We start from the raw sequence: 23118 nt of genomic DNA on the forward strand, positions 1-23118 counted from the left end.
CTTTTCAATAACTTGTTGTACATATTGCTGTTTTGTGATTATTCTGGAAAACTGAGTACAGCACAGTAACTGCTAAAAACTTGCACACCCCCTGTGGATTATAAAGGGGTTTTTTCTTCTTTTCTTGTGGAACCTTTTTTTTCCGTTTTGTGTATCGGAGAAAAGCAAGGAGAAGGAAAAGTAATGGGTTTTTCCATATTTGCATTCATTGAGTAAATGACAATACAATAAAGCCATTTTTTAATAATATGACGATGATCTCATTTACCACAAACCGAAAAACGACAACCTCTCATTCCCATAATATTATCTTGGATCATTACGTGTGGGTGTGTGTGATTTAAAAATGTCAATCTTCTTATATTTAACTAAAAATACTAAAACTAATATTATCATAACAATAATAATAAAAAGTAAATAAAGATAATTTGCGTAATGAAGGTTAAAAATCGTTTGTCATTTCAAAAACAAAAAGAAGCTTTTCTTGCACTTTTGTACTTGTTGGTTAGTTAGTTTTGTAATATTGCTGCTGGAGCAAGCTGTGAGTGAAAGAAAGACAGACAAAATAAAAATAAAAAAAACTTTAGGCCAATATGCTTTCACTGCCGGAGTAGTAACTAATAGATTACAGCTATTCAGGCTAAGTAAGCTTTCCATTATTATGAACACAAATTAAGTAATAGGAATTAAAAATAAAAAAAAAGTTTGTTTTCCTATCGATGAAGGAATATGAGGGATTTTATTACAAAGAAACGTCGGAAAATAAAGTGAAAATTTCATATTTAATTTGCATTGAAAATCTTGTAAATTTAAACAAAACAGAAAGTAAATCGAAAACCAAAAACAGTAAATACGAACACACAGTGGAAAACAGCCAGCTTACTGATCGTTTCAGTACCTTGGGAAATGTAAAGATTGTAATAGTTGAGTTCGGTTTTTTTTTTGAACTAATTTTTTATTTACCGGGGCCCTTACTTTGCAGTTATAACTCACTTTTTTTTATATCATACTCTGATACCAAGTGAAGGAACAAAAGCAAAAAAAATAAACAAGAAAGGACAGATGTAATATAAACTAGGCGTTAGAAGACTTCATTTGTTGGTACCTACGTGCCGTGATGCATCACTACGCCTTGGCGCAAACTGCAAATCTCATGGTAGAAAAAGAGTAGGATAACAAAACAAAATGCATTTTGGGTGAAAGTGACCAAACCATATTGTTGCCGTTGTTTTTATAGGTGGTGGTGGTGGTGGGTGGTGAAAAATATCCAGTAGCACAACCACTCACAACACGAACTTTGATTTTCTTGCTTCTTCTTTAGCCTGGTTTAAAAAAGCTTCCTTTGTCTTGAAAAATACAAATCCGGTTTCTTTATTCACAACTCCGTGTTCAATAAAATGTAGCAAGAATTAGAGTCGTGGTTGTTGTTGTTTCGGATAGTATGAATGCACGATGTTTGTCGTATAATTCGAATTTAAAACTCAAATTACAAACCTAGTGATAAAGATCGTTTAAAACCTACTAGCCTCGAATGTGAACATTTCTCTTACACTCAAATTCATTTTATTTGGTGAGTGGGGCAGGGTTGTTTTCAATTTTTGTTACAGTTCTTGATGTAATCTTATTGTTCATATATATATATATCTTCTTTCCTTTGTTTGTTTGTTTATTTTCGTTTCGGTTTAACTCGTATACATTTGTGTAAGGTACATTTTACATTGCAGCAATTGTTCCTATTTTCCTAAATTTCTTTTCCTATGCCCTGCCTACTTTTTGATTCTTCGGCAGAATTCGGCGTCCCCTCCACTAGTATTGTCTTATTAGGCCTTCGTTAGGAAAATAACAATTCATAGCTGATGCATGTCAATGCCAAATTTTGCGTACAATGCTTAGATGTTATGATTAGAGATGCTTACTTTAATTTGTTTTGCTTTTTCCCTTTATTTTTAGTTTGCAGTTTTTACGTTGTTCTGTATCATACGCAAATTAAAGATTATCACTCGGGACAAGACTCTAAAATTTTCATGTCAAACGTCTTCAAACCCATTCATATATAAAAAAAATTGACACAACAACAACAAGAAGTAGAAGACAATACTTTTCAAGAAAAATAAAAGAGAAAACACTTTCTCCTTACCTTGTTACCAAAGGGAGGATTCTTTACCGCGTGTGACAATTAATTGATCTAACTTTTTATCTAATTAATTACTATTTGCCTGTATAATACTTCTGCATTCATCCACTAATGTTGTCATTTTCTGAGATGAAACAGCAAACGCTTCACGATATATCGATACTGTTTCGTTCAAAACATCTACTTTATTTCGTGATCCACTAGAAATCTCTCCCAATGACCTTTCCAAAGCTTTTCTAAGAAATGGTTTCGATAATGATACATCCCTAAACTCCATCTTATCAAACCCTTCAATTAAACCCATTCCCAATGCTGATGGCACAATATACTCTTTCTGTCCTTTTTTGGATTTGGCGATGTATCCTCTACGAAGGATCTTGTCAATATGTTCAGCAATAGTGGCATCAGTACCAATACCATTAACATCCATCAATGCAATCAACTCGGGTTCTGTCATGTAATTTGGTGCACTGGTTTTACCCTCTTTTTGTACACCCTTGGACAATGCAACTCTATCTCCTTCTGTAAAATTTGGCAATTCCTGGGAACTGTTCCATTTCCTGTACGGATAAACTTCTAAATAATTCTGCTCAAGAACGATCAATCCATTTGCTGTGAAGAATTCATCTCCCCATTTCATTGTCACCAGTGTTTGTGTACCAACAGCATCTTTCGAACAACAGGCAATAAAACGACGTACCACATATTCATAAATTTTCTGTTCTTGGGCATTACCCAATGCACTACCAACACCATACTTGATAGGATGGATTGGAGGATGCGCATGATCATCATGAGAACCACTTCTTGGTGTCACGAATCCATCACTCAATAACTGTGTTGTGTATGAACCCCATCCAGGGGACTGTGTTTGCTGTTGTAATAAACCTTGAAAATTCGTTTCCTTTGGAAACCTATCGGTTTCTGTTCTTGGATATGATATGAAACCTTTGTTGTACAACTTTTCAGCCGCATCCAAAGCTTGCTTTGCTGACATTTTGAAAAATTTAGCACAATCTTTTTGTAATTCGACTGTAGTTAGCGGGAATGGTTTAAAATTATTCTTTCTCTTAGATTCCAATTTACTAATGATCCCATCTTCTCCACTCTTACAACATTTATCATATAAAAGAGCAACATATTGTCTATCAAAAAAGTGCCCTCTCACCCAAGAAAATACAGTCTTTTTGTTTTCCTTCATTGTTTCAACTTCAATGTACCAAAATGGTTCTGGCTTGAACCTCTTGACCCTCTTGTATCTATCAACCACAAAACCCAATGTCGGAAACTGACACGTCCCATACGACGCCACTTCACCTTTCCCTATGATTCCTCTGGCTTTTAATGTATCTGTCAATAGACGTGTGAAGCTCGTTCCGACTCTAAAATCAATCTCCATACGGCACGAAACCGCCGCCACTGCTCTCATATCTAGTTTTATAGGATTTTTAGCTGCTTGAATTACGTGGTTTCTTTCAAGATGTGAAAATTTTGCTCTCCATACCTGACTTAGCCCAAGAGATTGGTTGAACTTTTTTGCCGCATTGAATATTTCAAACCCAATATATTCACCTTCTCTATCACAATCTGTCCAAATCATTAACTTATCAATTCTTCTTGCTTCATTAGCAATATTGTCATAAACGTCTGCCTTGTCAACTATTTCAGTCAACGCAGCATCAAATAATTTCCCTGCTGCACAACAACCCCAACCAAACTCTGGTGGGAAATCAAGACCTGTTATGTGCCCAACAACCGAAGTCATGGTTACTTCACAATTCCCTATTTCTGGTTTGAAATTGAAAGTGAAATCATAATTCTTGATGTATTTACTTCGGCTATTACGAACTTTAACACGTCCTCCTCCAAGAATCTGGGAAACTTCTTTTGCAATAGATGGCTTCTCAGCCACACAAAGAATCCTCATAGTAAATAGAATAGATTGGGTCTGTAGTATGTATAATTATCAATGCAGCCTAGTATCTATAGGTAGTAGATAATGATTTCGTTCTAGTATTTATGGAATATATGTATCTGTAAGCTTTGCAACTCGTGGATCTGGAATTTTTTTTTTTTTGTTTCCAACCCTTTTGCTCTTCGTTTGATTCCAAAATAAACACAGAAAATTCAACGCGCGTCAGTTTTGGATATCTGATTCCTTCTAATGATAGTAAATTAGATTACACCAGATATAATATACTCTGCTAAGGGATAAACACATATAGAGATGGCTATACTAGTGCATTCCAGTGATATACACCACTAGCTGTGGAGGGACCCCTTTCTTTCTTGTGTCTATCCACTTGGCACATCTAAGAGTTGAATACTGGCAATCTTGTATACCTGCCGCCCCATGCTAATTAATGTTTGATTTCTCTATATCTTTATAACTACAAACCTGCTATTGGATGTTACATCTTGCTACCTAGAGATTTGTAGTGTATCACCAAGTCGCCTCCAAACCATACTCCCACAGATAGATAAGCGTGCGACAAAGAAAAAAAAAAGAATCACCCAAACTCCAAATATCTACAAATTTTCCCCCCACCCCCTTGTATCACCGATCTACACCAACGATGACTCTGAATAATGGATTTGAATCTATAAATCTAACTTCGACCATTCAAAGTGATCTTCCAGCAATACATGATGAAACAATACCCATCAAGAAACTTCAATCGATCCCTGTATCCACTTCTGAAGATGATGATGAGGAGGAGGAGGAGGAGGAAGATGACGAACTAGATCCAGGAGAATTCATATCTACTGGAGTAAACAAGCAACAGCAACGTGTACAAGATGATCTGAATAAAATATCAAATAGAGATGACACACCTGCTTTATTGCAAAGTACGATTGAGAATTTGAAGAATTCTTCAAAAAGTTCGTTTGATTCATTAAGAGATAGCGAATTGTTATATACTCAAGATAGTATAATGATAAATTCGATAAAATTCCCCACTCAAAAGTTCAATGAAACTTACAACAACTCAGAATCACCTGTAGAGTATCTTTCAAATCGTGTGAAACTATTAACCCAGCAGTTATTTGAAGACTCACTGAAATACAATGATTATTTACAAAATGGAAATAGTAATTTATATCAATTAAGAAATAAAATCGTACAGAATTATAATCAATTATCTGAGAGTTATTACTCCCTTGGTGAATTGTACAACAAAGATATAAATTACGCCCAAAACTTGCATGAATCGTTTAAAAAATGGGATCGACAGAGAAACAAGGTCATTACTAAAGTGAAATCTATCAAGAGTGATTCAAATAAACATGGTGCTAAATTATTCAGTCTTTTGGATGAATCAAATGAAATTGATCAAGAAATTCTTCAATTGGAAAACAAATTGGCACAATTGAAATCTAAAAAATCAATTGTTAGTAAAGAAATTGAAGATACAAGTAGTGTTTTAGAAAGCAGGACTTCCAAATATGTTGATATTTTTAGAAATATGGAAAAACAAGGTAAATTATCAATACTAAATTTCCTTCAATCCAATGGAGTTCCCATAAAAGACATTGATTCAATAGTAAAATATTCTCCTGTTGAAGCAACCATTCTCAAAGAGTATGCCAATAAGAGAGGATCATCAAGCCAGATTGTCGCATCAACCATTGAAGAAGAAAAACCATCCGTGGATATATCTATAAATACGAATATTGGAATGCAGCCATTTATTATTCCTGAAGAAACAAATAAAGATGACAAAGAACAAAAGCCACAAGATCTATTATCAATGAATCATGATCATGGCCCAACACCGTTTGAAAGAGGGTATGCCAAGGGCACACAGAATTCTACATTGATCAAATCAAAAATGAACAATTTTGTTAGAAAGTTTTTTGATTCATTACCAGAACAACTGACAATAACAACACCAGATGCACCAACAATAAGAGGTCCACCAAATGTTGATGATGTATCTAATGTAATTACTGAAAAATTGGATTTAGAACCAATAATGAAATTTTTGGAATATAAAGTAGGTGCATTACATGATTTAACTAAACTGACATCACTTAATGCTGCTTTATTTCATGAATTTGGTATAATTTGGCAAAATGTAACTAAATTAATGGATTTACAAGAAGAAAAATTAGAAAATGCTCTTAATGAATCAATCATCAATGGAGAAAGCAGTCTGATTATGAATATATTACGTTCAACAATGGAGAATTTGAAAGAAAACATGAATAAAGTGAATTCGATAACTATACGATCTCGTGATGATCAATTACAACGTGATTTATTACTTGATTTGATAAACAATGAATATAATGCCATACAAGAAGCTACCAAAATTGTTCAAACAAATGAGGAATCAATGATTTTACCTGACTCTACTAGGTTACATTCTTCATTAATGCCGTCATCATCCAAACCAACAAGTCAAGTGAATAAAACTGATGTGAAATCTAATATAAGGATAGAATAATGATTTTACTGTATTGTCAAAAAAAAGTGATAAATAGTGTGAATATATATATATATACTATAATCTATGAAAATTAATTTCTTCTCTTTCTTGGAATAAACATACTTGGTGGAGGTTTCACCACTCCAGATGATGAAGGAGTGTGTTTAGGTGGACATGTACTTGAAGGTCTAGTCTGTGGAGGGGTTGGTGCTGGTGATGTAGATTCCTTATTAGTGTTTGATTGCGGTCTAACAAGTGTTCCTGATCTTGTAGGGCCAGGTACAGAATTGGATTGGGGTTTTGGCTGGTTAACGTACGGTTTTGGAACAGATGCATCTGAGGGTTTTGGTTGATGAATATAAGGCTTTGGAGTAGTAGCAGTAGCAGCTTTAGAGTTTAAAGGTTTATCCTGTTCTTTTCGTGGTTCACTTGTCTTTTTACGATCATCTTTTGGTAAACGTGGTCTCTTTGTCGGAACAGCTAAGCTATTGGACTTTTTTGGTTGACTTTGCTTCTTCTTTTCCACTTGTTCGTTTTTTCCGATCGTTGATGGTTCTTTCTTGTTCGGTAAATATCCAGCATTTGTTGGACGAGGAACCGGTTTGGAATTGTTGTTCCTGATTTCTTGTACATTACGTTCAGTAGTAGTGGCACTGGTATTGGTATTAGGATTTGGTTTTGTCTTTTTCGACCCTTGATCTTTAGTATTACTTATAGCTTTCCTTTTGTTCCCATTTTGCGCCAAAAATCCCGGATATGCTTTACTAACACACTTTCTATCAGTGGCATCTGCTAAAAGTCTATTCCAAACAGCATCTCTCCTCAATGAATCCTCATTACCTAGGATCCAAAGTGTGGTCTTTGCACGGGTAAGAGCAACATTCATACGACGGAAATCACTTAAGAAACCAACACTACCGGATTCACTAGCTCGAACACACGACATAATAATGATTTCTTTTTCTTGACCTTGGAACCCATCAACAGTATTGAAATCAATCTCATTCAAAATTACTCGACCAAATTTGGCTATGAATTCCCTCTTGATAGTATTAACTTGTTCTTTATACGGAGAAATAATACCAACTTTCCCACTAAATTCTCCATCAGGCAAATATTGCATCAATTTTTCCGTCAACTCCAAGGCTACTCGAGCTTCATCACGATTGAATAAAGATTGTGTCAATGCATTCTTCTGATGTTTACCGGATATGTCAAAGAAACGATAAGGAGTAAGCGGATCGTCTTTATGCCATGGTCTAGTGTTTAATTCAAGCATGCCTTCACCATCCTTCAATTTGGAATCGTAAAACTCAGCACTTGGGAATTTAGATATCATAGGATTCATTCTGTATTGCACGTCCAACATGTAAACCGATTCGGGATTATTCTTTTGCATTCTCACAAACAAACTTTGTTCATAATTGTAGGAAGCAGCAGCCTGTGACAAAACAGTTGGTGGTAATTGGTTTGGATCCCCAACCATGATACATTTTTTACAACCGTATCTAAGTGGAATAATTGCAGATAATTCCAAACACTGACATGCTTCATCAATGATCACCTGATCAAACAGAACTGCAAGATTTGCAACAAGATCGTGTGCAGAACCAGACAAAGTCGAACAAAGAACTTGTGCCTCTGATAAAATTTGGTTCTGGATATTTCTTCTGTTGGTTTCTTTAGCTCTGGCAGCAATAGACGCTTGTTCTCTCTGTTGATCAAGTTTCAGAGCAAGTTGACTTCTCTTTTTCAGAACTTCGTGGATCTCATCCTCCAATTTATTGATTTCTTCGTCGGTCAAAGCTTCAGTGGTGAGTCTCTTCCTTAATGCCTTTCTTTCTTCAGTATATTTAGTAAGTTCTTTTGTGATATTTGGGTCAATTCTTACGTCACTGCCTTTTATCTCACTCAACTTTTTATCAACCAACTCTTCCAACGTCAAATCTCTTACAGCAACATTGATGGCATCACTTCTACCTAATCTTACCACATTAAGCGGCATATGTTCACCAGCAGAATTAATTACACCATCACGCAATCTCAATACCAATTCATCAACAGCTGCATTACTCGGAGCACAAATCAATATCTTACCTTTATTTGCAGATGCAGATGATGGAGGTGGTGTTGGTGTTGGAGTCGTGGATGTGGTTCCTCCGGTTCCTGGAATTTCTATGGCTTTACTGGACCGCTGGTGAGACAAAGAATATCCAACGATTCCTAAAATTGTTTTAGTCTTACCAGTACCTGGAGGTCCTTGAATTAATGAAAAGCCATCACTTTTATATGTACCCATAATTGCCTTTGCTTGTGATTCATTAACACGGTATATTTTACGCATGTTCTCGGCATCGTCGTCGCTAATTTCAATTGGCTTGTTTGGTGTTGCCAGAATAATAGAGTCAGCCAAATCGTAGTATGGCAATCCTTTCAATGAAGAAAACTCTCTTTCAATAGTAACCATCTGCATAACTCGCATTGCAGAAATGACAGATTTAGGTGTTAATGCACCTACCATTGGACCTGAGGGGTACACTCTCAATGTTAAATCACAGTGATCCCCATTAGTATACTTGATTTCACGGACTTTGGCCAAACAAGTTTGGGAATTTGGACTTTTGATGTATTTTCTGATCTCTGACTCTTGAGTAATCCCTTCCATTTTAACAGCAAGAACTAATAAATCAGTATCAGAAATTTTTCTGTCTTGTAACACAGCTTTCTCAATAGAAAGAAATACATCAAAGAAACCATCTACCAGCGATCTAGTACCAACCAATAGGTCAAACGGCTTTTCCAGTACTGTCAATTTCGCCGACTGTATGGCTTGCCAACATTCTAACATCAATAAAGGTTCAGTAACACTGGCATACTCCTTGACATCTTTATAGGTATCTTTAATCTGGTTATAGATACTTCTGTCTCTGCTTGGATAATCATCAGTCGAGTTATAGTTCCACTTTAACACTTGTGTGTACAAAGGTTTCAAATTGACATTCAACCTAAGTCTCATTCTTTCCTTGGCTTGCTCTTCATCAGACATTTGTTTTCTTCTTCTAGCATAAGCATTATTTTCAATAGATCTCATATTTAAATCAAGCTGGGTAATTTTAGGTGCTTTCTTCTTAGTCTCGACAAACAAGTCCGAGAAATCTGCATCATGCTCTTCTTCTTCAGATGACGAGTCGTCACCAGTATTCTTCTTCATTTTCACTCTCTTTGATGGCACACTAATATCCGTGGCAGGCTTTCTAGGATTAAAGCCCGCGGGTCTAGGAGGAGCCGGATTGAATTTTGGTTGTGGTGCTGGTGTAACAGAAGATCTTGATTGTTGCAATTTTTGACGCAAGTTAGCTATACTGTCAGTACCTTTGACTACTTTTGGAGCGGGTGCTGTTGGTGCCAGGATTGCGTGTTTGAAAAATTGAGTCAATGTTTGTTGTTTCACTGGTGCTTCGTATTTCTGGCGGAACTCGTCTGGGGAAATTTCTTTAATATCATCAAAACTATCATCATTAGCTTCTCTCTTAACAATTGGTTCCAATTTACGTGTAGTGGCGCTAGATGGGGTAGGAGAGCGAGAGGATGATGATCTTGATCCAAAAGCAGCATTAGCGATAGCAAGTGGTTTTTTGGTGTCAGCTTCTGCTATTTCAAGACGTTCGATGATATCTTCATTAAGTTCTTTTGCTTTATCAATCAAACTCAATCTTTGTGGCTCTGACAAAATATTATTATGACCCTTTGCCTTTTTACCATATTTTACAATCTCAGTAATGAACAGGTCTGGAACGGGGAACTGTTCTTCAAGTGCCAAGTTAAATCCTTTGAGTACTAAACTAACACACATATTCAAAAGGGTGGTATCTCCTAATTTCAACCAAGTAATCAAATGCGGGAAAGCTTGCATAAAGACTTCAAATAAAGCCCCCAGGCTATTGTTAGCAGATGGACTCTTGAACGAGTCAACTATTATTCTAAATGAATCCAAAAGCAAATGACACATGTCCAAAGTATCTCGAGTGAATTCCCTCATTTCGTCTAGGTGGTATTCTTGTGCCCAATGGGGAGTGGTTACAAAAATCATAATGAGAAATAACCAAGTCTTTCTCCACAACATGAGTAATTCATCATCACATTCTTCAGGAGATGATGCCAATGCAGATTCTACCGGATCAGCTAAAACCTGTACTATGTCCATTAAAATTCTAATAGTCCTTGGGGTTTGTTCGTAACTCTTTAACTCGGTGAAAATATCCAAGTTGATGTTAATAGCAGTCAATGAAAGTTGAAGGTTTTTTGAAAGGCACTCTCTGAAAGTCTCCAATCTTCCACTGGCACTGTAAACTTCGTTAATAAAATCTAATGCTGCTTGACTAAGCAATGGTGAAAATACACAAGCCCAAATTGACAACATGGCAACAGGATCATTTAAAATTTCAAGAGTATTCTCTTGATCACCAAGACTGAAAGATGCAAGTACTTTTTTCTGTAAGTTTGTGATGGTTGCCATATTTGCGTTATGACGTTTTCTAGCTGCAGTCTGTTCTTTTGCCAATCTTCCATGTTTAACCTCTTTGAACATGATTGCACGTGATATTGGTGCAAAACAGCTGATTACAGACTTTGCTAAAGTGATATTTGAATTTAATTTAAGTTTGTAAAGCAGATCCCATAATGTAGGAAAACAGTCAAAAATCTTTGGTGTATCCCCGTTCAAAAGAAGTTTAGAACTGTGAACCAATAATATCATGTCATATTGCAAACATTTGCACAACAAGTCCCTTGAAGAAGTATCACCAACCGAACTGATTGCAGATCTTATAATCACATCTGCATCATATTCAATTTTTGATCGAAGTTCTAATGCATTATTAAGTGCAATTTCTGGATCTGCAGCGTCCTGGTCGTTGAACACACCTGTATCATTAAATGCGGTATAGAGAACTTGACATCCTAGTTCATGTAATTGGTTAACTCTTCGGAGTCGAATATTTTCATGATTATTAGTCTTGCTCAACAAAAACGGACCAATTTTCGTGGCTGCCTTCACACTGTGTAATGCACTTAAAGAATTTCTAAATGGTGAAATCCAAGATAAGTATGTCCCCAAATCATCCTCTGATGCACTTAGCAATTGCTTGGAATATTCTGGTTCAGCAAATATTTCATTCAAAACAACTTCGTATTTGAATTCTGAAGCATGTGTCCAGAATTTTGTATTCAATCGGTATAACAATTTATCAAACACGTTGAAAATGCTAGGAATTTGAACCCACAAACGAGAAAGCAAAGAACGACAAAGTAATCTAACAAACGAAATGAATTGGAGATTTTTAAATTTGCCCATTAGATTGATATCTTTCGGTGTGTTTAAACGGAGAATGAAAGATTCGTCATCAATGAAATCAATTACATCAAAAAATGTATCCCAAAATTTCTTAGCAAAATTCACGCTAAAGAATTTAGCATCTTGAACATTGTAAAGTTGAATTGAAAATTCCAACACTACCAGTTCCAATAAGGTTTCCTTGTTGTATCTGACATTGTTGCATTTCAAGGACTCTATCCATTTACGTCCCCAGTTTTGAAGTTCAGAGTTACCTTCAAAAAGAACATATAGCAAACCAGGAAGTAACTCTTGTGGATTTGGAAATCTGTCAATATTTAGAAGACCTTCAGCAATTTTATAAAACTTTTCCTTAACATACAAGTTATCTCTAAGGAGGTCTGGATTGGTCATACACCAGTAGACACATATCACGAGTGCATCAGAATGCCTTTCAATGGAATTAAACAGTAAAATCACTTTATCTAATATTGGAGTTAATAATGAAATTTCCCATCGCGAAATCGAGTTAATAAACTTTTGAACATTACTGATGGGAGTCTGATTCTGAACAATGAAACGGGTTCTCAATTTTGCTTTGGCTTCAGCAAAGCCAACCAAACAATTCGGACAAGTTTGTAATGGTCTAGCCATGGGAATTTTCAAATTTGCAAGAACGGGACTAGTATCGTATGAAAATAATAGCAACGAATTACTGGCAATTGGTTGCATATAAGGATCACAGAACCAATGAGGATTGTCTTTGTATTTGTTCAAGTAATCAACAGTTTGTTTAAGTACACGCAGATGAATGGGACTGGAGCTAGATTCACGTAGAGAATCTGTTATTAATTTAGATAAACTATCAAACTCGGGAGGCTTGAAAGACTGCTCTACTCGCTGAAGCAGATTAGATGTCTCGACTCGTTGAAGTTGATTAGACATCTTCGCTACTCAAATTACCAACAACTAAAAGATATATACAACGACTTTTAAAAGAAAAGTAAACTTAAATAACAAAATAATAATAGTAAAATAAAATAATAATAAAAAAAAAGAATCAGTACACACTCACACAAACACACACACACACAAATGTCAATGGTAACAGCTATTTAAATAAATATAAATAAATCAAAAGAATAGACTAATCAATCTAAATAACTCTATAATTGATGATGAGTATGGGTTGTGATAATGATGATGATTGTAGTTGTTGTAGAAAAGAAAGATGAACTTGAAACAAAAAAAAAAAAATTCAAGCTCATTATTTTTTTCCTTCCCCTTCCTCTGGATCAAGGTCAGACACATTTTATTGTTAATTTCTACACTACCGCAAACACGCCTACGTAACACGCGTCAGTATATCACAATAATGTTAAATCAAGATCCAACACTTTAGCAGCTGTTATCCAATCTTCTTTTGTTTGCCAACATCTTTTCATAATTTCAAGCCCTTTTCTAGCATTTGTATTTCCCATTTCAGCCAAGTTCTGAAATCTTAACTGAAAGAATTGCTGCATGTTTGCATCGAGCACTTCACAACCTGCTGTGAAAAAGCAAAATATACAACAGATTTCTGCTGGTGATCTTGATTCAATTTGGGTTTTTGCTAGTTCACCTATTCCCATAGCTAGATCTTGAACCAATTTTGATTCTCTTGGTAACAACAAGACACGACGGTATAAATGGATTAGCCCTGCATCGCAGAATATTTTATTGGTATATCTCAAAATGTCATTCTCCTGAATAAGGTTTAAAACTTCTTCTGGTGAATCGGGATTTGGAAGGTCCATACCTCTTTTTCTCTTTATTTTTAATTCCATTAATTGTTCATGGTGTTTCATCACCTGTTCTTCATCAAGTCTACGAGTTTGTAATAGTGCTTCCTTCACTTCTAATGCTTTGTGCACAATGCTCAGTGGAATATTTGGTAAGGTTTCTCTAGATTGTTGCAATAGGATGTTAACCTCTCGAATAAGCATCGTTATTTTAGCAAATTGTGGAAGAAACTTCATATCAAATCCCATCAAGTAGTCAATATTATTCTTAGGACATTTGTATTCATCATTACGCATATTGTCAATATCACTTAATATGCTAATACATTCCAATGGTTCATATGTACTTGAATTTTTTGAGGTTAATAAATAATCTCCCGAGTTTGTGGTTGATGAAAGTGCCCCAATGACATCTGTATAAACAAACCATCTCATTAAGAAAAATGCCATATCTTTTTCTTTTCCGGAATCAGGAATACGAACTCTTGTCCCTGTCGTTGATCTTGCTTTAATTATTTGTCTTGCTCCAATATTATGAGCCCTATGACGACTGAAATCTTTTGAATTAAAGACTTCAAAACACGAAAGAAGCATCACTGTTGCAAGAGTTTGATCTGATGTAGCACTCTCTTTGTTCTTCAATAACCGTAAAAGTTCAGAACATGATCTGGATAGCAATTGGTCAATTATCGTATCTGGAGTATCATCTTTACCAATCAAATTTGACCTCATTTTTGCTGAAAAGGCTAAAAGTGTATTCAATATTGATGGATACTCCATTGCCATTTGTGTAAGCAAAATCTTGAAAGGATTGTCAGAATAAATTCTTGATGATGCAGGAACCAAATGGTTTGCAGCAACATTAATCCAAAAATGCATCAAATTTCTGTAGAAGGGAACATTCAAAAGTAATGTAGGTAATGGTACAAGCAGTGGTGGTATGGATTCCCAATATTCTTGATCGGTGGGCTCTTCACCATCATCAAACTCTAATTCTTGTATTTTTGGTGCTCGAGAGAAATTGGAAAGCAGTCTCATGGGTGTATTATCACCAAAGATATTTGTAGATTGTCGTGGGAGATATTTTTCTATTCTTGTAATATCTTCAGAATAATTATTCAAAAACGAATTTTCCAGGCTCTCTGAATTACTATCTAAATGAGCGATTTTATTATAGTTTTCTGGATTCTGAATAAATTCATTGAATATATCGGAATTCTCCAATTGAAATTGTTCAAACCCAATATCGGCCAAAGCATTAGTCAATTGATTCATGCCATTTTTTATTTCCGGTATCATTTCTTGTAATGGGGATTCTGAATTGGTCTTCTTGTCAGATATCTTCAGAAAATGTAACTTGTCTCCTTCACTTACAAAAGATGATGGCATTTGTGGTGTCAAAAATGGCGATTGTACCTCAGTATTGAATATTGCATCACCGATTGATTTATCTCGTTTCCTCAAATTTTCATTATTACAATCACTAGCCTTTCTTTTCCTATTGTTGGAGTATGCGAATAGTTCTGGTTGAGTTATAAGTGACTCGGTTGGTGAAAGTGGAGATGTGACCAGGGGGGTTGTGAAATCGTGCAAAATAAACTGAATGTCATTGTTCAGTCCTTGTTGTTGTGCCCCACCATTTGCGGGTTCTTCCTTTTTCGATTTGTTACTGATAACTGAATCTACTGACGAAGTAGCTGGGATTGGTACTGATTGGAAATTGTGTTGTTTTTCCTTCTTCTTAACTTTATAGGGTCGTCCACCCCACGTTAGTTTAATTGAGTAATCACATTGCGCGTTGGTTTTTATGCAATATGAACAAGTTGGTTTTCTTTCATCACACTTGATTTTCAATCGTTTGCAATTATGACATCCATTACGACTTCTCCGGATCTTCTTTTTCTCCTCCATGATGTTTTGGTAGTAATATTTTAATTTTCCAATCTGAAAAAGGTGAAAAAAAGAAAAAGAAAAGTAAAATAATAAAATAGAAACAACGAAAGAAACTACATGTACAATAACAAGAAAGAAAGAATGAATGAATAGAAAATAAAAGATAACTATGGACAATTTATAGTATCGCATCGACTTTCCCCTTTAGGAAACTACCTCCAATTTCCATAATTCCGGCTTATCAAAATCAACAACAGAAAAAAAAAATTGCAAAAACACAAAATCTACTGCCAAACAATCTACTGCCAAACAATCTACAGCGTATGAGATCTTATTGTTATACTTGTATATGCATTTTCTTTTAATTTGAACTATATGTATAACAATTGAATCTATTCGTCACGTTTAGGAAGATGTTCCATTTCATTATCTAACAAACCACCTTGTTTCTTTTCTTTACCTTTATCAACATACTTTTTACCATATAATATCAATAATAATTTTTCATACAATTTAAACAAATAACCTGCAGCTATCATTATTCCTCCACCAATTGTACCTAATTTGGCAATGAATTGAAAAAAAGGAATTCTTTTTTCTCGTATAACTAACTTTATTGGTTCAAAATCATACCTAAAATAAATACCTGGAATTCCATTAGGTCTCTTTGTTTGTTCATCGACTTGAATAACGTGTTGACTTTCAGTTAATGAATATTGATTGGTGTCAATTTCTAATCCCAATTGTTCATACATTGTTGGCACAACTTTAGCATAGTATAAATATGTTTGCAATTTTTCTTCAGTGATTTTGCCAGTGGCATCTAATGGATTGTTTATAAAAGGATAAAATTCACCAAATGAAAACTCTTGAATGACATGGGAAAAATTGAATGCTTCTATTGGAACATGCAGTCTATCTCTATAGCCGAATCCTTTAGCAGTGATTCTGAAATCACCACGAACTTGAGTAACTGGAATAGAACCAAATATATGACAAGCAGGAGCACCTTCATTAACTCTAGCACCTTGACTTCTAAATTCGGCACGTAAACTTTCTTGCATAATTTCATCCAAATCTGGAGTTTCATGGAAATCATTTGGATTATTGATTCTAAAACTAGGAGGAACAATAAAATGAATACCTTCAAAATTCAATGTTTCTCCAGCCAAATATCTATCTCTAGTTATATCTTCAACATTAGTATGAAGAAATTCACATGGCATTCCCACAATCATGTCAAGATTAATTGTTAAATCTGAACGTATTTGATTATCGACTGTAAATTGACGATCGACATATCCTCCAATGTATCCACCGATCTCAATCCAAAGTATAAGTAATCCAAACATGTAAGTCACCAAAGTAGAAAACCCACCTCTTTGTGACCTTACTTGTTGATTTGGATCTACTTTCGGGAACGCATCAAAAGTCCTAACCTTGTTGGTAAATGAATCCATTACTTAATCTTCTAATTCAAACAAGGAATGTGTGTGTGTATGGTGGTGGTGATGGGGACTGATTGTTGGCTATACGAATTATTCCATTGCTAGTTTTTTTTTTTCGTTCTTTCTCTCCATTACCTTTAACGTGTTAATTACAGTTTTTTTTCCACCTGCAGCCAATTTGATTTGGGACTGCATATAGGACACATAGCTTTTTTCCCACAAAAGAAAATATAAAATGAAATTTTGAAGAAGATTACTCATATCAGTGGAGATGAACAATTTTTGAAAAGATCATTGGCAGTATATTTACCAAATGAAAGATGGAAACCACTAATGATAAATATGATATAGAACAAGATGTTGAATTTTCAGATGATATTAAAATCCAAGAATTACAATCATGTAAACTAATATACCCCGATTCTAAAGTTGATTATGAAACACTATCAGGAATTGTATCGATACCAATTAATATAGAAGAGGGAATCACTGTACGACTATATCTGAGTGACAATACGCTTATGGCATCTCGACTAATTAATTATTTGCCACCATTTGAACTTAGTTTCCAGTTGAACGACGCATATCCATATGACTCCCCACCACAACTTGAAATCAAATGTGTTTGGTTAGATGATTCTAAATTGGAAGAGGTGACGACTGAACTAGACGGTATTTGGAAAGAATATAAAGATCAAGTTTTATTTAACGTCATTGATTATTTACAAGATCTTTCCCAGAATCATATCGATAAACTAGTATCTACTACATTAGATATTCTGAACATTCAAAGATATTACCAAGTGATTGATTTTGATCTAGATACCAAAGTAGAAAAATTCAACATGCAAACATTTACTTGTGAAATTTGTCAAACTGATTTGAAAGGTTTACACTGTACGAAATTTGATGAATGTGGACATGTATTTTGTAATAATTGTTTAATTGAATATTTCCAATCTTGTATTATTTCTGGAGAAATTGATAAAGTTCATTGTCCTGATTATGAATGTACAAAGAAATATCTTGAAGAAAAAAACAAATTTATGAATTTGGATACATGGATGAATAATGATAGAAAAGCAAGAGATGTTGTGAACCATTTATTAACTCCATCAGTACCATTAACAATGTTAAATAAACTATTAAAAGATCAAGAATTAGTAAAAAGATATTACACTTTATTTAAAAAAGGACAATATGAATTAATTGGAAGATTATTACCTAATAGAATGGTTACATGTCCTAGAATTGGATGTGATGAAGTTATATTTAGAGAAGATTTAGATGAGAAATTAGTTGTTTGTCCTAAATGCAAATATGCATTTTGTAACGACTGTAGGAAATCTTATCATGCTAGATTTAAGATATGTACTAAAATAAGTGAAGATGCTAAATACCTGGGTATACCCGTTGAAGATTTAGAAAATTATCCACTTTTACCTTCGGAATCTCATGAAAAGAAAATTTTAAATGCAAAATATGGTAGAAATGTGATATTAAGAGCAATAGATGAATACAAAATGGATCAATTATTCCAACAATTAATAAGAGAGGGCACAGATGTTAGAGAATGTCCTGGATGTCATGCTGTTATTGAAAAAACAGAAGGTTGTAATAAAATGAAATGTTCTGAATGTAAGACAAGTTTTTGTTTCAACTGTGGCTCAAGAACAGCCAATAATTATGATCATTTTACAGATCCAGAATCTCCTTGTTATAAGCTTTTATTCTTTGGTATGCCTGGGGTTGACGACGATGATCTATAGTCATTACATGTATGTATTTATATATAGTCGTGAGTCTGATGCAAATATATATAAAGAGAATGACACGCCTTGGTTTTAATACCCACTTGGTTCTTTTGGAGGACGGCCGTATCTGTAACATTCCCTCGATAATCTTCTTCTTCTAAACTCATACACAATATCCAGATGAACAATGTCTTTCATGTTGTCATATATCCACCCTTCTTTCTCACCTTCTTTAATGATGAATAACGACGGATTCAACGATCTTTGACGAATAAACTCACCTGGATCAGAATCCAAATTCCATTTGTTTTCAAGTCCAAAATCAAACTTCCAGTCAACCGGTGGATACACTTTGGATAATTGCTCAACACCAGATGGTCTCTTGCCTGCTACTCTCAATTTATTATTCTTGTCAAAAATTGTATTGGAGTATCTGTAAAATGACCATGAATGTTTAAGAATACTCTTTATCTGTAATTCCCATACTTCAACCACTCTAACTTCTGGTGAATCGTCAACAATAATATCGTTTCGATCAAATTGTTTAATCACTCCATCTGTATCTTCAACTACAATATCGGGAGTGGATTCAGCAGCATTTTCTTTTTCATTCAATTTGGCAAGAAGTGCTTTTTGTTTTCTAGCTTTACTAGCATCTACTATGAACTTTTTGCATTTTGGATGAGATAAAATACCAGCTCCCCAGCCTGCTTGAATAAAAATCAATTTCCAAGGCATAAACTGACCAACAAAAAGTATACCAAATGTTGCAACCAATACTGCATAAAATATAAATGTAGACAATCTTTCATCTTTAAACCCAGCAGTTTCATAATAAAACTTTTCTGCTTCGTTGACCCCTTTTAAGATATCTGTAGTTAAATTTTGAAAATCTCGTAAGTTAATTAATAATGCAACCTGTGACTTTCTATGTTTGGCGGTCTCTTTTTTAGGGCTATTGTCTCCCCCTCCTCCTCCTCCAGAGGTATCTGATTCGCTAGCCATCTGTGAAGAGGAAGCTGCTGCTTCAGAAACATCCTCTGAAATGGAATATGTGGATGATGCAACTTCGGCATCTTCACGAAGATAATCTTCATTGATCAAATCTTCAACAATACTAGTATCTGGTGATTCAAATAAAAAACTTAACAACGATTGACCTCTCTTTTTAACCTTAATCAAATCAGGGTTTCTCATTGGATGTCTGTATACAAACCCAGGGATCAAAATACCAAATAAGACAAATATCAACGGGTATGCCAATACCAAATGTGGCCAAATGCATGCAGCAGTATATAAAATTAAAACACTGATTGTTTTAGTTGGTTGTTTCCAAGAGATTATTCTTATAATTTCATATTGTATGGCAAAAAAATTTGTCATTTTCCGTGCCATTTGTCTAACATTGGATGTTAAAACAGTTACAGATAATCCTGGTCTTTTATTTCTATCTGGATCATTTAATCTTTTCTCAAATAATTCTCTTTCTGGTAAATCTTGAGGTAATACTGATTTCAATAATTTTTCAATCATTCGATCAGCAAAATGATTAGATTTAGGTCGTTTTTCAGCCTCTGCTGAATCTGCCATTGATTCGATTTGAGAAATTTGTTCATCTGTTAAATCATATGATCCACTTCTTGTTCGACGAGATCCATTGCCATTTAAATTATATCTCTCTATTCCTTTTTCAAATAATGATGATGCTGTATTCATTGCAAAGGCTCGTTTACTACCAGGTTTAGATTCAACAATTCTATTTCCTTTAGCAACTGCTTTGCTTAGTTTCCCAACTGCGTAATCTCGGTAGGAACTAGATGATGTAGATGAGGATATTGACGCCGATTGTTGTAATATATCACTTGGTTGGTCACTGTAACTATCCATAACTTCAAATTCCCTGTCTCAATTAAACACCCTTGATGTAGTTGTTGCAAGATTGTAGTAAGAAAAAAACAGCTCTTTTATCTGAACAAAAAAAATGCAAGGGTTGAAAACAAACAAACAAAAAAAATTATGTCCAGCAATAAATAGTATATGTTGTTGTGTGGGGAGATGGCAAACAAGAATTAAAAACTTACTTAACTTTGCATATGAAAAAAAAAAAAAAAATTATACAGATGCACTAAGTTTTCAATGTCAAGATCATCATGGACTAAAATGAAAAGATAAAATGAACCCTTTCAAAGAGATGTCGAATGTAAGACTAGAGATAACTTTATAATTATAATAATTCAATAACTCGTAAATTAGTTCTTTTTAGTTTATAATTGAATAAAACAAAACAAAAAAGGACAACTCGTTACAAACTAATATATACTAATATTTCATTCATTCATTCATCATCATTAATTGGACATTAATAAATGAAGGAAGAATTCAATACATATATGCCAAAAAAATTTCTTTTCAAGTATAAATTTTCATTGTTGCTGATGAAAAAAATTTAACTAGATCCTCTTTTTGTTTTACAAGGATGGGAAGTTCTTGTCATTGACTTCTGGTTTAGTGGCATTGGAAGCACCTCTGGAAGCACCTCTCTTGTTGTTGGCACCACCTCTGGCACCACCTCTCTTACCACCTCTGAAACCACCTCTGGTAGATTGTGGTTGTTCATCAGCAAAGGAAGCTTCAATGTCCAAGAAAACCTTTTCCTTTTGAGCCTTGGTTCTGGTCTTCTTGACGTGAGTGGAAGCAAAGAAAACTTCTTGTTGTTTTTCAATCTTTTCTTCAGAAGTCCATTTTAGATTCAGCACCTTCGTTGGCTTCTCTGAGTTTCTTGGCACCATCTAATTCTTGTTTTTGCAATTCTAATTCAGCAAGGTATTCTTGCAAAGATTTCTTTGGAGTGGCATCAGCAGCTTCGGCGTTTTCGTTAGCTTCAGCGGACAATTCAGCTTCAGCATCTTCAGCACCTTCAACTTCACCTTCCAATTCTCTCTTGTCACTTTGACCCCAACCTTGTTGGAATTTCTTCTTGGAATCGGTCTTACCGGTTCTAGAGTGACGGTCAAATGGTCTCTTGGTGTGCTTGGTGGCAGTGGATTGTGGAGCAGCAACATCCTTGTTGTTGTACTTGTTCTTTAAAGCGGCTTCGTTACCGGTAGCAGCCTTCTTCTTTTTAGCCTTGGCTGGGTCAGCAGAAGCTGGAGCAACATCAGCTTTTTTAGAAGAGGTGTTCTTCTTAACAACTTCTCTGGTTGGAGCAGATGGAGCGACATCTTCTTCGACATCATTGCCCAACAAGTCGTATAAATTCTAGTAACGATGGTTAGTATCACATAAACTCAATTCATTCTAACTAGTGCCAAACAAATAAGAGCCAAACTATAATTAGAAAAAAAATAAATAAATCAACAAAAGTAGTATTGATTGTAATAAGAATCAAATTAGGAGGAGAATACATGACCCCACCAATCAAAAATTGGCAACAAATAATAAATTCCCCCCCCCATAGAAAAAAAAATGGGGGGATTGCATAATCCACTTCTCGTTTCTCTCGTGACCTGACTTTCTTATGTTCGCTCGCCTCACACGATGGACGGGGGCAGAACTGAATGACTGACTGACTTAGTGCGTGAGACAGTACTAAATTTTTTCTTTCTTCCCCTTTAAGAACTAAACCTCCTTCAATTGACAGAAATCCCCCAATATGAAATAGTAGAATTGATAATCAATAGTATAATATTCATCCTATCATATGTTCTTTCCAATTCCAATAGTTACTCTTGATAGTTTTATGCAATTAAATTTTTCAATCCTAAGACTCCCTCTCCCCCCCCCCCCTTGTTGCCAATTCTTTCCACAACTGCAAAAAAAAAAAAAAAAAAAATTTGAAAAAAAAAGTAGAACTCCCATTAACTTTGATTCTTATGGATTAAAACGTAGCCACAATTCGATTGTCTCTCCTTTATCAATGGCTCTTATGTTTCTTTCTCTTGTTTGACAATTTCAATTAACACATACTTTATTTTGAAATGACATTTTTTGTATACTTCTTTCCTTCCTTTCCAAAAAAGAAAGAAAGAAAAAAAATTGTATTGAATTTTTCTGTTCGTTGAAAAAAAAATTCCAGAATACAAAGAAAAAATTTTTTTTTGCTCAGTTTGCTCCAGAACTTTGGCTTTTTCGTTTTTTTTTCAGTGACTTCCCTTTTTGGGGGCTATATGCAGTATTTAGAGTGGTGGTTTTACGCACTACCAGTCCGGGTAAAAAAGGGGACACCAATCCAACCCAAATGGTACGAAATTGTGGTGCGATTGACATACACTATGATTAAGTAACCTACAAACTAAAGGAAATAACTCATGATCACTTGCATGTCATTCATATCATTCACATTA

The 23118-nt window shown here is 34.7% G+C and overlaps 7 protein-coding genes across 7 annotated transcripts; 2 read left to right on the plus strand and 5 right to left on the minus strand. All coding sequences in view use genetic code 12, as the record gives it.

The window, feature by feature from the left end:
- Window positions 1–2201: 2201 nt before the first annotated feature.
- On the minus strand, window positions 2202–4061 carry CTRG_02493 (DNA topoisomerase 3; the record flags this gene model as incomplete). Its single annotated transcript, XM_002548150.1, has 1 exon — window positions 2202–4061. The coding sequence occupies one exon, from the start codon at window positions 4059–4061 to the stop codon at window positions 2202–2204; it is 1860 nt and encodes a 619-aa protein (XP_002548196.1).
- Window positions 4062–4710: 649 nt separating this feature from the next.
- Window positions 4711–6585, plus strand: CTRG_02494 (uncharacterized protein; the record flags this gene model as incomplete). Its single annotated transcript, XM_002548151.1, has 1 exon — window positions 4711–6585. One exon carries the CDS (start codon window positions 4711–4713, stop codon window positions 6583–6585), a length of 1875 nt encoding a protein of 624 aa, XP_002548197.1.
- Window positions 6586–6658: 73 nt separating this feature from the next.
- SEN1 (putative DNA/RNA helicase) lies at window positions 6659–12844 on the minus strand (the record flags this gene model as incomplete). Its single annotated transcript, XM_002548152.1, has 1 exon — window positions 6659–12844. One exon carries the CDS (start codon window positions 12842–12844, stop codon window positions 6659–6661), a length of 6186 nt encoding a protein of 2061 aa, XP_002548198.1.
- A 422-nt stretch (window positions 12845–13266) lies between these two features.
- Window positions 13267–15765, minus strand: ZCF32 (Zcf32p; the record flags this gene model as incomplete). The annotated part of the gene is made up of 1 exon (XM_002548153.1): window positions 13267–15765. One exon carries the CDS (start codon window positions 15763–15765, stop codon window positions 13267–13269), a length of 2499 nt encoding a protein of 832 aa, XP_002548199.1.
- A 200-nt stretch (window positions 15766–15965) lies between these two features.
- On the minus strand, window positions 15966–17033 carry CTRG_02497 (uncharacterized protein; the record flags this gene model as incomplete). The annotated part of the gene is made up of 1 exon (XM_002548154.1): window positions 15966–17033. One exon carries the CDS (start codon window positions 17031–17033, stop codon window positions 15966–15968), a length of 1068 nt encoding a protein of 355 aa, XP_002548200.1.
- Window positions 17034–17341: 308 nt separating this feature from the next.
- Window positions 17342–18790, plus strand: CTRG_02498 (RBR-type E3 ubiquitin transferase; the record flags this gene model as incomplete). The annotated part of the gene is made up of 1 exon (XM_002548155.1): window positions 17342–18790. One exon carries the CDS (start codon window positions 17342–17344, stop codon window positions 18788–18790), a length of 1449 nt encoding a protein of 482 aa, XP_002548201.1.
- Window positions 18791–18865: 75 nt separating this feature from the next.
- On the minus strand, window positions 18866–20662 carry CTRG_02499 (uncharacterized protein; the record flags this gene model as incomplete). The annotated part of the gene is made up of 1 exon (XM_002548156.1): window positions 18866–20662. The coding sequence occupies one exon, from the start codon at window positions 20660–20662 to the stop codon at window positions 18866–18868; it is 1797 nt and encodes a 598-aa protein (XP_002548202.1).
- Between the last annotated feature and the right edge of the window lie 2456 nt (window positions 20663–23118).

This window comes from Candida tropicalis, assembly GCF_000006335.3.
Source record: "Candida tropicalis MYA-3404 genomic scaffold supercont3.3, whole genome shotgun sequence".
NCBI classification, from domain to species: Eukaryota; Fungi; Ascomycota; class Pichiomycetes; order Serinales; family Debaryomycetaceae; genus Candida; species Candida tropicalis.